This window comes from Thalia democratica, chromosome 2 (assembly GCF_965202585.1).
Source record: "Thalia democratica chromosome 2, ktThaDemo2.hap1.1, whole genome shotgun sequence".
Classification (NCBI taxonomy): Eukaryota; Metazoa; Chordata; class Thaliacea; order Salpida; family Salpidae; genus Thalia; species Thalia democratica.
Genome location: NC_139166.1, coordinates 46,336,559 through 46,350,112, shown reverse-complemented (window position 1 = coordinate 46,350,112; position 13,554 = coordinate 46,336,559). Strand labels below are relative to the sequence as shown.

The 13,554-nt window shown below is 26.0% G+C and overlaps 1 protein-coding gene across 1 annotated transcript; it reads left to right on the top strand.

The window, feature by feature from the left end:
• The first annotated feature begins 318 nt into the window (after positions 1-318).
• LOC145828619 (very long chain fatty acid elongase 6-like) lies at positions 319-11,756 on the top strand. The gene is made up of 6 exons (XM_082936376.1): positions 319-343; positions 988-1,132; positions 1,364-1,572; positions 1,759-1,869; positions 2,469-2,590; positions 11,682-11,756. Exons 1-6 carry the CDS (start codon positions 319-321, stop codon positions 11,754-11,756), a joined length of 687 nt encoding a protein of 228 aa, XP_082792502.1.
• Positions 11,757-13,554: the final 1,798 nt, after the last annotated feature.

The window sequence follows — 13,554 nt, the reverse complement described above, 5'->3', positions numbered from 1 at the left end:
TTTTAGTTTTGTAATTATATTCAAAATGTAAACTAATAAATTGTGAAATTACATATAAAAAAATGTGGAAGACTTAAGTTTTGTATTTACTTTTTATGTACTTACAAACTTTTGATTTACTAGAACTTTGGTAATCAAATATTAGCTAATTCCGATAAAAGATTTTTAATGTTACTTTTATTAAAAATTTGTTGATTAATTTTAACTTTGCAACTAGCTAAACACAATAAAAAAATACTCAATCAAGGTATATCTATTGGAAAAATTATAAGATTTAACCTAACTTTTCAGTGGTAAAATAGTTTTGCTGTATTGACTATGACAAACTTCAACAGTAGTGGAGGTTAGTATTTTGTATAAAAAGTTTTTATTTTCATAATATTAGTGTTTTAAAAATTAATAGAACAAAATAGTTTAAAAAAAATTAAAACTTAAAGTTAGAATACAGGTTAGAAAATATCTGAAGTAGTTAATTTTTCTTTAGTCAAATATTTAAATATATTATAAATTATTCTACTTGAATAAAACTTATTTAAGCACTGACGAGGTCTTTGACCGAAACTTAGTTTGTAAAATAAATTATTGAAAGAATAAATCCATATTGTATACAGTTTATTTAAATTTAAAGTTTAATCTGACAAAATAATCTTTTATGGGCCGTGTAATTTTTAAAATCTTACTGTAAAAACTTTTAGACATTATGTGATAGTAACAAAACCTATATGAGATAACCATTTAATAGGTCGTACTGTGTAATAAAAATCGCATTAGAAGTATATTTCAATCTGTTTAGTATCAATTTTGTTTGTTTTCACAATCTTTTTATAGCTAAAATATACGTCTCATTGCCCACCCCTACATTAGAAACTTACGATTAAAGCTTAGTTTACAATACTAATAGTATAACTATCAAAAAACAAAACTATTTTTAACTTTTGTTTAATCTCATATTTTTTATATATAGTACCTTAAATTGTAGTTTTTTAGAATGGCAAATAGAAAATTACTGGAATTCTAAGGATAATTTTCTAAAAAATGAAACTACAAGGAGTTTAATTGTTCCGATAGTAACTTCTATAATTTACCTTTATATCGTCTTTGGTGGAACAAGGTACATGCAAGATAGAACAAGGTGTTTTTTAGTTGTTTTTAAACATTATAAAACTATATCTATCAAAAATCAATTAAATAACTTTTGCAATTTTTTATGTACAGATTGCTTGATTAATTTCCATACTTAAAGCTCGTTGCTAAAAAAATACCTTGATACTTTATATGCTAGTAGTTATCGACTTAAATCCATTAAAAAAATATACAAAGTATAAATTTGTTAAAAACCATTATTAAATAACATTTTTAACAGGTTTTCTTTACGCAATAGCTTATGCCTGTGGTCATCATTGTTGGCGTTGTACAGCATGCTGGCGTTGTATCGAACATCTTTTGTTATTGCAAATACATTCAACCTCAGTGGAGTGAGGGGAGTCGTATGCTCCAATGATGAATTTTACAATGACTCAATTTCTGCATTTTGGAGTGCTACGTTTGTAATTAGCAAGTTTTTTGAATTAAGTTAGTCGAAGTTGCTTTTTTCCCAATATTTTCATTTTTTAAAGGCGTTGAAAAAATAGTAGAACTTAATTAATGCCTCTAAAAATTTGTTTTAAATAAATAAAACAAGTCTTTTATTTTAATATTTTTCTATTCAGAATAGTATAACTACATATAGATTGTGACAAAAGTATTTATTTCTACCAGTTGATACAGTGTTTATTGTACTTCGAAAGCAAAAGCTAATTTTTCTTCATTGGTATCATCACATATCTGTTTTGTGGTTTGTTTGGATCACTTATAGAGGATTTTATTCTGGTTTGTTGATAAGTTGTTGATTTAAGTATCTCATAATTATTTTTATATTCTTAACGAAAGTTTCAAAGTTATAAGGTTAAAAAATTGCCTTTTTAATTTTATTAAGACCTTACAAAAAGTTGTATTTTAGTATGATGTTTTTTATTAACGTCATTAATATAAACAAAAACTGCTAACGAAAATAATTAAGATGTATAACTTAAAAGTAAGTAAACCTTATTAAATTTCTCAGTTATCCAAAGGCTCAATCCTTTGTTCACTTATTTCTTAAGCAAGCTCAAAAACAACTAAATAATGATTATTTTTGTGCAAATTTTTCTTACCGTGCAAATATTATCAACATTTTAGATTTTACTAAACTGCTGGCTATCAGAGTTAAGTTATTGCATTACTTTTTACTGACTTTCTGTTAAAAAAGACTATTTAAATAAGTATTTGTCATTAGTTGCTCTCTAAAGGAAGATAGTTACTTACAACTTGAATAATACTAGTATTTACATTTATACACCTTACATTTACAAAAAAAACCAATATTTTACTCAATTATACTTTAATATGTAGTATTTTTGTGTATGTGAACTTAAAAATAATTACTACAGGTGGGATCGTATTTATGGCTTTGAATTTGTTTGTGCATTCCCTTATGTACAGCTATTACGCAATTAGAGCATACGGTCTGAAGCCACCTAGATTTGTTAATAAAATTATCACTTCTCTACAAGTTAGTTTTAATAAGTAAGGTGTTAATAATAATATGTAAAATTGTGTGCAATTTAAATTTATGATAATTTTAATGGTTATACGAGTGGTGTAGAGTTTGACATACAGTTTTTTTCAACTATAAATATCATTGAAACCTAATAACAAGTTATTTGTTATCTATTAGTTAGTAATTGTAATGGTTCTGCTAAGGCTATACATAAAGTAATTTTTTTATTACAAGCGAAATCAACATTTAAAGAAAATTAGAACAAACCCAAAATAAAGATCTCTTTTTAAGGAATTTTTTGTTAATACCAAGTTTTATAACAATGAAATGCATTTAAAACTTGGATTTTATATTTCTCTAATACATACTTATTTAAATAAGAGTTTTAATGCCTTAAACTGTTTTATTAAAGAAACGTTTTAAAGTCAGAAAACTAGCAAAAGTACAATAATCTTTACCCAAGTGTTTTAGTCAACATGTTTTATTCAGTTAGAATTGAAAAAAAGTGTTATATTTTATAAAATCAGTATTTTAATCTTAACTTAAATGAAAAGTTTTAAATAAAGTTTGATTAGAAAATCATGTGTATAACTCATTTTCTAAACAATCCAGATATTACAAATGGTAGTCGGGACGTTTTCTGTATTTGCAATAAAGTATTGGGAGTCGGCTCCATCGGTTGAAAACTCACCATTCTGCAAGACTTCAGAACTTCATTTCTACTTTGGATCTTTTATGTACTTTTCATACTTTGTTTTGTTTATGCACTTTTTTTATAAAAGTTATATAGACAAAGCTACTAAGTGTGAACATATAAAAACTGAAACAATGAAAAATGTAAGTGCACATTTTTATTTGAATTAAAAAAGTAGTTTACAATTTTGTGCATAATAGTCTCGAAATCTTTAGTTTACCAAAGCACATTTATTAGTCACAATATAAAATATATATCATAACGAATAATAAGAATATTATATAAAATTAGTAAAAGTATTACTCCTTTAAATTAGTTTTGATTTTTTTTAAATAGTAGTTGTCATTATTATTTATAATAGCTTAAAATAATTAAAATAAAATCTCTTTGCACAACATTATCATTTACAATTTAAAATTTCTGAGAAGTTATTTTAAAATTTTATCTGTATTTAAGACTTCAGACTTCTTTTAGCTTTGATAAAACTTGCAACTTAAAATTTAATTTCTGAACAAAGATGAAAATCATTAAATTTAACGCTAATATGAATGATTACAAATAAGTACTTTGTAATAAAAGACAAACAATTTAAAAGTTTGACAAATCTACTAAATAAATAATTTTATATAGACTTCGCAAAGTCCTGGAGTTGTAAAAGAACAAAAAATCCGAGACACATTGAGAAAGAGAAATTAGACAAACTGAAGTTTTTAATTTACAATATGAAACTTATTAACGAAACAAAATTATCTTTTAGCTTTAAGTAAACATGTTCTTTAAATAGCTACATTAATTTAATGATATTAGTGCTGCTTTTAAAAACATTTTGTTTAAAAATATTTATATATATATGTTTACACTATAAAATATTTTTATTAAAAAACCAGCCAAAAATGTCTACTACGTGTTTTTGTAGTTTATCTTGTTTTAAAAGATTTACTCACGTATACTATACCACGATTTACGGATGCAAACTGTTTAGTCGATATTTCATTTATTTTACTTTGTTTTGAATAAATTTGTTTGTTCACTTGTAAATACCTAACACTTTAACTTCGCTAATAATCTTTTTAAATCATTATATTAGTTATATGCTCACATAATCGTATGATCACATAATCATATGGTAAAACAATCATTTCACTAGTTGAAAGATTTACTTCACTTGTGTCTTAATTAATACAAGTAGAATAAAAAACATTTTTGTTATCGGAAAAAGTTTAGAAGAAAACAAAGAAGTTTTAAAGCTGTAATGTAACACAGCTACTATGATTAAATATATTTTTAATTTAAGAATATCTTACACATAGACAATTTTAATATATATCAACTTTGAAGTATCTAAACAACTGATTTTTTTCTAAAATATTTCATACTATCCTTAATATTGAAATTGATCAAAATTTATTTACTTTATACAACCTATAAAAAAGTGTCATAAAAAATTTTCATTTTTTAACTTCATAAAAAAAACTTCTAGATGAAAAATATTATCTTCAAAGAACTATACAAAAGAAAAAATTTATAATTAAAAATAAGCATTTTAATTTAGAATACGATGACAGTGATAATCGTTTGGTAAATGTATCTCATTCTAGTTAGTAAATCTATAATAACATTAAAATTTTATACCTTTGGGAATTAAGTAATAATATTTTTATAAAAAAGTAAAACAAATAGTTAACCAAGTTAAGTAAAATTTATTTTAGTTTAAATAAAACTTAAACTTAGAATTGATGTGTGCATAAATTAATTAAAATTTTTTTTTCGTTTAAAAGGAAGAACAAAATGTAATTAGAACATTTTTTAATTATCATACAGAGAGTATATATTATTTTTTAATGTCGGATTGTTTGTTGTTTTTATAAATATCGTAAGGTATATATCAAAGCTGCAGCAATTTGATGGCTGTGGACCAATTTTCGAAAAAAAAAAATTGCAGACCGCAGTTGTAGTTTTAGTTTTTGCTCTTCATTTCAAATCCCAAAATATATGGTCACTAATAAAGGGAATAGGAGTCAAATATACACAGAGGGTCACTTTTACACAAATAATGTTTTGCACGGTTTGATTTTTTTGTTTGTTTGTTTGTTAATTTTTTTATCAATTTTAATTTTTTCATTCTCAATAAAAGAAAGGTTATTGTAAAAAGTAAAGTAAATGTCTACAGAAGCTGAGATCAAAGCCTTGATTGAAAGTTCCAAAATAGGAAAACTTTTGAAAGAAAAATTGATTGCATTTGGATGTAAAAAAGACAATGAGTTCAATATACTCCAGGCTGATATTTTTAGATTAAAATCTGAGTATAATGAGAAAAGTAAGAGTATTGAGAAGAGTATTGTTGAAATTCAGATTGATGACAAAAATGTGATGTTTAGTAACAGAGTTATTTCCTTAGAATAAAAAATCACAGAGTTACAAAGAAGTTTTTTGAAATTTAAAACAGAGTTTTCTTCGAAATTTGAAAATTTTGAATCAAAGTTTTCTAAATATGCTGATGCAATAAAAACAATCAAACCAAAAGACTTTTTTCCCAAATCAATAATAAATTTAACAGTTTTGAAGGAAAATTTAAAACTTATGCTGATATTGTCAAAAACAAGCCAGTTGAAGTTCTTACCGACATAAGCAGTGAACTTGATGTTGTTAAAGATAAAATAGATGCTAATACCGAACAGAAACAGATTGAAAAGAAAAGATTAAATATCATCGTATTTAATATTCCTGAAAATAAAAATGTTTCTTTGCAAAGTCAATTTGATAGCTGTAAGAAAGATTTTAAAGTCCTACAAGAAGTATTAGTTGAAAATAAAATCAAAAAACATGAACTAAAGTCTTTATACCGTATAGGTAAATTTGAAGTTGGAAAAGTCAGACCGGTTATTGTAAAACTCAATGACACTAAAGCTAAAGAAAGACTGATTAAGCTGAGAAATCTCAAATATGTGACACATGACTTTGAAGTTAAAATATACATAAATGCGGATCTAACCATTGAAAATTTTTAAGAAATTGCGAGAAGAATTAAAAATAAAACAAGAACTAGCTGATGAAAAAAATCTGAGAGTACAATACGTTTTACGAAACAACAAAATAGCTAAAAAAATATAGCAGCCCTTTCGTTACACCACCCTGTAACTCCTGGGTAAGTGTTAGTTGTAACAACTTTGTTGAAATCTATAATACATTTAATAATAAGTTTTGTAGAGTTTTATATATATACAAAAAACATAGATTTGTTTTTCTTAACTGAAACTTGGTTAAATCCTAACATTATTAATTCTAATTTTTGTCCATCTGGGTATAATGTTATTCGCAATGATAGACTGAGCAGGGGGAGGCTTTGCTGTTTTTGCTAAAAATTGTTTAAACATTATTGAAGTTAAATGTGAATTTATTACTTTTGACGTTTTTGAATTTATATGCTTTGATTTAATTCTCAATGGATTAAAGTTGAGATTTCTTTGTATTTATATCCCTCCAAATCTTTCTTAATCTATAAAAATTGTATCCAACATGATTGACCTAATTAAACATTTCACACTAAAAAATGTTTCTTTTTATATTATTGGTGACTTTAATTTTCCAAATATTGATTGGAGTATTTCAAGCTCAATTTATAATGAATGTAATAAAAGTTTTATTAAGTTTTGTTCAGAATTTTTTTTAACTCAAATTATTGATTCACCTACACATAAAGACGGTGGTATTCTCGATTTAGTGCTTTGTAATTGCATGGGGTTGGATAGAATTAAATTTCATTCAGTGGATTCACCTTTAACCAATACTAATGATCATTCCCTTATATCTTTTGGCATAAATGTTAATAAGAGCATGAAATTAGCTATTGTGACACTTTACCCTGCTTTTTCCAGAGCGGATTTTAAGTGTATTAACGAATATTTATCAAGTATAGATTGGAAATTTACAGGAGTTTTATGATAAACTTGTTAACATTATTAATCTTGCAATCAAAAAATGTGTGCCCTTGAAAAAGAAAAATAGAAAAAGAAAAATATATCCTTCTAATTTAAAAAAGCTACTAAAAGAAAAGCAAAAGCTATACAAAAAATACAAGTTAGATCAGCATTTACTAAAAAATAAAGCTAGTTTCAAAAGAATACCAAAAGGCTGTAAAAAATTTCGACATACACTATGAAAAAAGCTTTTGTCAAAATACAAATTCAAAGAAGTTTTACTCTTGTGTAAAATCGAAGCTAAATCTAGCACCTTCCTTCACTCTTTTACTCAATGAAAACAATTTACCATTAACTTCTGACTTTGATAAAGCCTCTTGTTTTAACAAATCATTCCAAAAAGTATTTAGTAAAGATTATGAAGGTGAACATTTTAAACTCATTGAGAAAAGTTGTCCTGAAATGCAGGATTTTTTAATAGTCATAATGAAATAATAGAATCTGTAAATCATTTAAAAGATGAAAAATTTAGAACAGCAGAAAATATACCTTCATATTTTTTAAAACGAACTATTTGCTCGCTCAATTTCGCAATCTCGTTAACTCTTAATTGCTCGTTAGCTATATCTTTCATACCAATACAATGGAAAATATCTTATGTTATGCCAATATACAAAAAAGGAAACATAAATAATCCATTAAACTACAGACCAATCTCACTAGCTAGTAGCTTTTGCAGATCTTTTGAACAAATAATTTCTTTAAAAATACTTAATCATCTTTTTTAAAATAATCTTTTTTCTCCTAAACAATTTGGTTTTCTTCCTAAACGAACTTCCTGTATTCAATTATTGGATTGCTTTCATTAATGGTTAGTATTTTTTTTACCAATAAATCTATCTATGTAATTTATATAGACATTCAGAAAGCTTTTGACTCTGTCTCTCATTTTAAGTTAATTAAAACTTTATCTCAATACAAAATAAATAGAAATCTAGTTGAATGGTTTAAAGAATTTCTTCAGGATAGAACACAAAGAGTATTTATCAATAACACGTTCTCAGGATCCTTACCAGTTTTTAGTGGAGTTCCTCAAGGAGGGGTTATTTGCCCACTTTTATTTTTAATTTACATTAATGATATAGCCTCAGAAGTTGATTCTAATAGCAACATTAAGCTTTTTGCAGACGACACAAAAATATTTAGCCAATCTAACTTAGTTTTACAAAATTCTTTACATAAAATCTACCATTGGTTAAAATAAAGGAAATTAAACCTAAATCCCAGCAAATGTCATGTTTTAAATATTCACAAAAGTACAACTATTCCTACTTTTGACTTTAAAATAAACAATGTAATCTTACATAAAACTGAAGTGTTTAAGACCCTGGAATTTTTATTTCAGGTAATTTAAAATGGAACCATCACATCAACTATATTTACCGTACTGCATCAATTTTATCTTTTCAAATTCTAAAAAGCTTTATATCTACGGATTTGGAAATTCTTAAAAAAATATACCTAGTTTACATCCGTCCTAAGATGGAATACAACACACCTTTATGGTCTCCATGTTCTATAAAAAAACATCAACCAACTAGAATCTATTCAAAGAAAACTTACGAGATCAATCTTTAATCGGTGCAACATTTCATATACGTCTTACATAAACAGACTAACAAAGCTTAGTATAGAAACTTTAGAGTACAGAAGACTTGAATTTCATCTTGTTCTTTTTTTTAAACTAATTAACAATGAAACTACTATTGATTCACAAAATTTTTTCAAACCTTATAAAAATAATTACTCACTCAGAGGTAATAATAGAAAATATACATTCAATTATCATTTCAACAATTTTGGTTGGCAAAATTCTTTTTTCTATCGTTCGGTAAAAATGTGGAACGAACTTCCAAATGAACTAGTATCTTGCACAAATCTTCAAAATTTTCGATTAAAGTTAAAAAAATTTGATTAGAATAAAATATTTACCAGTAAAATTTATAAGTATTTAGTTTTGTTCATCTCTTTAACCATTGATTTGGTATTTGGTATGTAGTTTATTGGTAGTTTAATTTGTAAGCAACACCTTCCCCTTATAGATCTTTTAAGTACTTTTTACTTTGTAATTTTGATTTTTTGGCCGGTCTATTGTTAATGTGAATGTGCTTTGGGCTTTAGACTCAAAAACTATTGGATGCTCAGTTGATTTGTAAGCTAGATATGTGAATTGTTGCTGCCACATGTTTGAAGTGATTTTTGACTGAGTTTGTTGTGGTTAAACTTTGAAAACATGATGAGTAGCTAATAGTTGTTAAGGTCAATGTTCTGCAAGATAAAGATTTCTGTCTACTTTTAAAAATGAATTCCATTTTGAAATTTCTTGTTTGATGAAGAGTGATTGACTTATGTCTTCAAGATGGTTTCTAGAATTTCGAGATGAAGAATTTTGACAAAGAGATGCTTGTTTCAAAGAACTGTTGTTTTGGAATTTATAATTGGAGATTGGTGGCTTGGAATCAATGAATATTTCGGTTGTGAAAGTTTGAGTTTTTTCAGTTTGTGCCTTGTATGAGTTTTATGTTTGTTTTAACATTGTATTTTGTTTTTCTTTTTATGTTAGTGTCTTACAATTTAAGTGGATTAGGTTTTAATGCCTAGGTCCTTCGTTTGACAATAAACTTCAAAAATAAAATTAATTTTATTTTGTTATTAGTTTCATTTATTAACCTTTTTATTTTTACTATCACTGTTACCCCTAACCCTTACCCTCGTTCGGTAATTTTTTTCTTCTTTTTGCTTTTTTTGTTAATTTTATTATTATTCTTTTTTTTTTTTTTTTTATTATTTTTATTAGTAATTTTTCTTAGCTTTTATTTGATTTTTTATTTTTACTATCACTGTTACCCTTAACCCTTACCCTCAGTCGGTAACTTTTTTTTTTATAAATTTTATTTTGTTATACTTTTAAATAAAATTTTTTTTAGTCACTTTTTTATCATTATTTTTACTACCACTGTTTCTCCTAACCCTTACCCTCGGTCGGTAATTTAGTTTTTTTTTTCTTTTTTTTTTTTTTTTTTTATAATATTTTCTTTTTTTACTCTCGTGTAAAAATGACCCTTCGTGCAAAAGTGACCTTCCGTGCAAAATTGTCTTCGTGCATGTTTGACCCGGTAAAGGAGCTTCCTGAAACGCAAACTTTAAATTCAGTAGATGAAGTGACTAATATTTTATCAGAACTAAGTACGCAGATGTCGGCACCAAGATATATTGCACACAGAACAGTTTTGAACGGATTTAACTGTTTAATATATATATTTTTTGTCATTTTTTTTTGTTTTAACATCTTTGTTAAACACAAATAATAATTACCAAACTAAAAAGTTAATTTAATGATTTAACAGTTAGTAAGGCACATAAAGAGTACTCGGTTTAAGTAGGAAGTGTGTAGTATGCATAACGAATACGATATAAAGAAAACTTTGCTGTGAAAACAAGATCATTGAGATAAAAAATAACAGATTATAAAATTAATTAAAATATTCATACACTCTAGCTTCAGTTTATAAAAAAAAAAGGTTTGCATGTATAATAAAAACTAAGTTAAATGATTTTTAAACGCCAACATTGCTGTAGTGTATTAATAGAAACAATCCTACCACTATTGGCTCACTAATTTACATCTTGTGGTGCACAAAGATTTTTTTAGAGTAAAGTGCACAGATTTGGATTAGCTTGAAGACTACTGATTTAGTGTAATTATCGAGTTTCCCATGGTATGTGCCTAAGAGTTTTTTTTTTCAAATTCCAGAATGTAAGTTCAAAAAATTTTATTTGCGGGCTGCTCTTTTACCCATTGCGGGCCGCAGTTTGCAACCCCTGGTATAAATAATAGTATGTTAGTACACATGTCTTGTGCAATTTACAGTAGTGATAATTTTAAATCAATGTAAGAGTGAAATATATTTTAACAAAGAAAACAAAACTGTTAAAACTTTTAACAGCAATGCAAAAGTTTGAAAATTATCTATACAGTGGTGCTTGAGTACTAAACTGAAACTTATAAAAATTTAAAGTTGTTTTTAAAATGTTACTTAGTTATTTATTGGTATTTGACAGTTATGCTTAAATTATGTGTAAATTTTGTGTTTTTACCAGCAAAATAAAAACAACAACACAAGTCCTTATTATATATGTTTTTTGTAGGCATTTTTCATAAAACACAACTTTATGAAAATTAAACATATTAAAACTTTGATTATAATTTTTTTAAAAATTGTCCTGGACAAGACGTTAAAAGTACTCGTGGTGTGCGACTTGATAACCGAAAAGTTTTTTGTGCACCAGGTCCTAGGACCAAATATCTTGAGCATTTTTTTTTGTAGTTCAATAAGCTATTATTATTTACTGAGCTATACAGACTGAAGAGTAAATCACAGTTATTTTGGGTATTTTTACATTTTCAAAAATCTTTTACTTAAACAAACAGAATAGGGGTGAGAAATATGCGGCCCTTCAACTGAAATCTTTGGCTTTCGACGCAGCTTTTGAACAGCTCATGTGAATCAAAGAATTTGAGCTACTTGATAAAAATCAGTTAAAAATATGTTTTGTTTATATTTTTGTACTCAGCCGTGGTTATCATTTAATAAAAACTTTACTTACAAGTTTTTTTCTCAATTTCGTAGCACTACTTTTCAAAATTCCCGCTAAGATTTTTTTCATCAAGTCCGGTCCGCGAAGGTGTGCTAAATCTGGCCGCCAATAAAATGTTGTCAACGCTTAAGAATAAAGATTAACTGAAGTATAAAGTATAGATAGAAACTAAATCTAGTTAAAACTACTACCAACTTTAAATTTTTATAAGATACAGTAACATACTTTTTTTTATTGTGTAATTATTGTAACAAAAATTAGATGAAACTATGTTGTTTTACTTATTTATCGTTTTAGGTACAACTATAAATTTAGATTTCAAAAAATTGTAAATACGTGTAAATTTTAATGAGTAAAAATAAAAAATGACAAGAAAAAAAGTAAAACTAACATTAAGAATGAATAAACAGAAGCCGAACAGTAGTTAAAAACTTTATTAATAAAAATAGAAAACTTGTACAAAATAGTCTTGTATTCCAACAAACTGTTTTTAATTTAAATTAGTTTTAAAACTTTTTTTTAATATCATAACATTTTTGACTTAAAAAACAAACAAAAAAATTCAGATAATTTTAATAAACATTGTGATGCAAGTTGTAAGTGTAACTTTAATGAGTAAAACCCTTTAAAATTTAAAAAGTATTAAAATGATAAAAATATTTCAGTAAAAAATAAAAACGAATTGTGTTGAAAATAACAACCCAAGTATTTTAAAATTGTTTAAAAAACACTTTAAGCGTTCAAAAAAGTACAAAAAAAAAAAAAAGGTATAAGTCAGATACAAAAACATAGCATTTAGAAGATTATTTTTAGCTTGTTTTTAGTCTGTACGGCACTTTTAAACATCTTTTGTTTTGAAGATAAAGTTTGAAAAACTGCCTAAGGATCTAATTTAGTTTTTTGTTTTAGTATAAAGCCTTTCTTTAAATTTAGATAAGGTGCCGGCAACCGTTTGTCAGGATAGGCTAGACCAGGGACGTAGCTAGCTCAAAAAAGTTACGAATCTACAAAAATTAAAACATCTGAAATGACGGCAGATAACGTCCTAGCGGGAACACAGCAACTTAGACTACCTCTAATGTTATTGAATTTAATCTAAAACTATGCAGTTATGTTATTACATCAAAATGGAATGTTGAAGTACGAGTGATAACTCAATTTATTTTTCTCCACACCAACTATGACTCTTTATGTGTGACTTGTGTAAACCCAGAAAACATTCATTAAAAATAAGTATAAGAAAATCACAATTTAACTTATTACATAACAAATAACATTTATATTGTATATCAAAATCATACATTTAACGTAGTCAATAGTAACAACAGGTTATGCAAACTTTTGTAAAATAAAATTGTATGATTTTGATTTTTGAAGCTCCAGCTTCCATTAGCATCAATTTTGCAATGCATTTTTTTTGACAAATTAAAGCTTTAACGCGCTAAATGTTACAATTTGGATGTATTTTATTTGTTTAATCTTTACGACACTAAAAGTGCTATAGAGTACATACATGTCGAAATTATCTCTCAGGAGTGCATAACTAAGTCTAAATGAATACTTAAAGCTAAGAAAGAAGAGTCTTTTTAAGCTGAAATAAAAACAAGTTTTTTCGCATATAAGTATACATTTCTGTAGATTTGCAGAAACGTACCAAGCCACGTGCCTGGGCTAGACTTACTTAAAAATATCTTTGCGTGTAATTC

Coding starts and splice junctions, on each gene's coding strand:
- LOC145828619 (XM_082936376.1), top strand. CDS start 319: ATGACAAACTTCAACAGTAGTGGAG. Junction 344..987: donor AAACTTCAACAGTAGTGGAG/GTTAGTATTTTG, acceptor GTAGTTTTTTAG/AATGGCAAATAGAAAATTAC. Junction 1,573..1,758: donor TAGCAAGTTTTTTGAATTAA/GTTAGTCGAAGT, acceptor TATTTCTACCAG/TTGATACAGTGTTTATTGTA.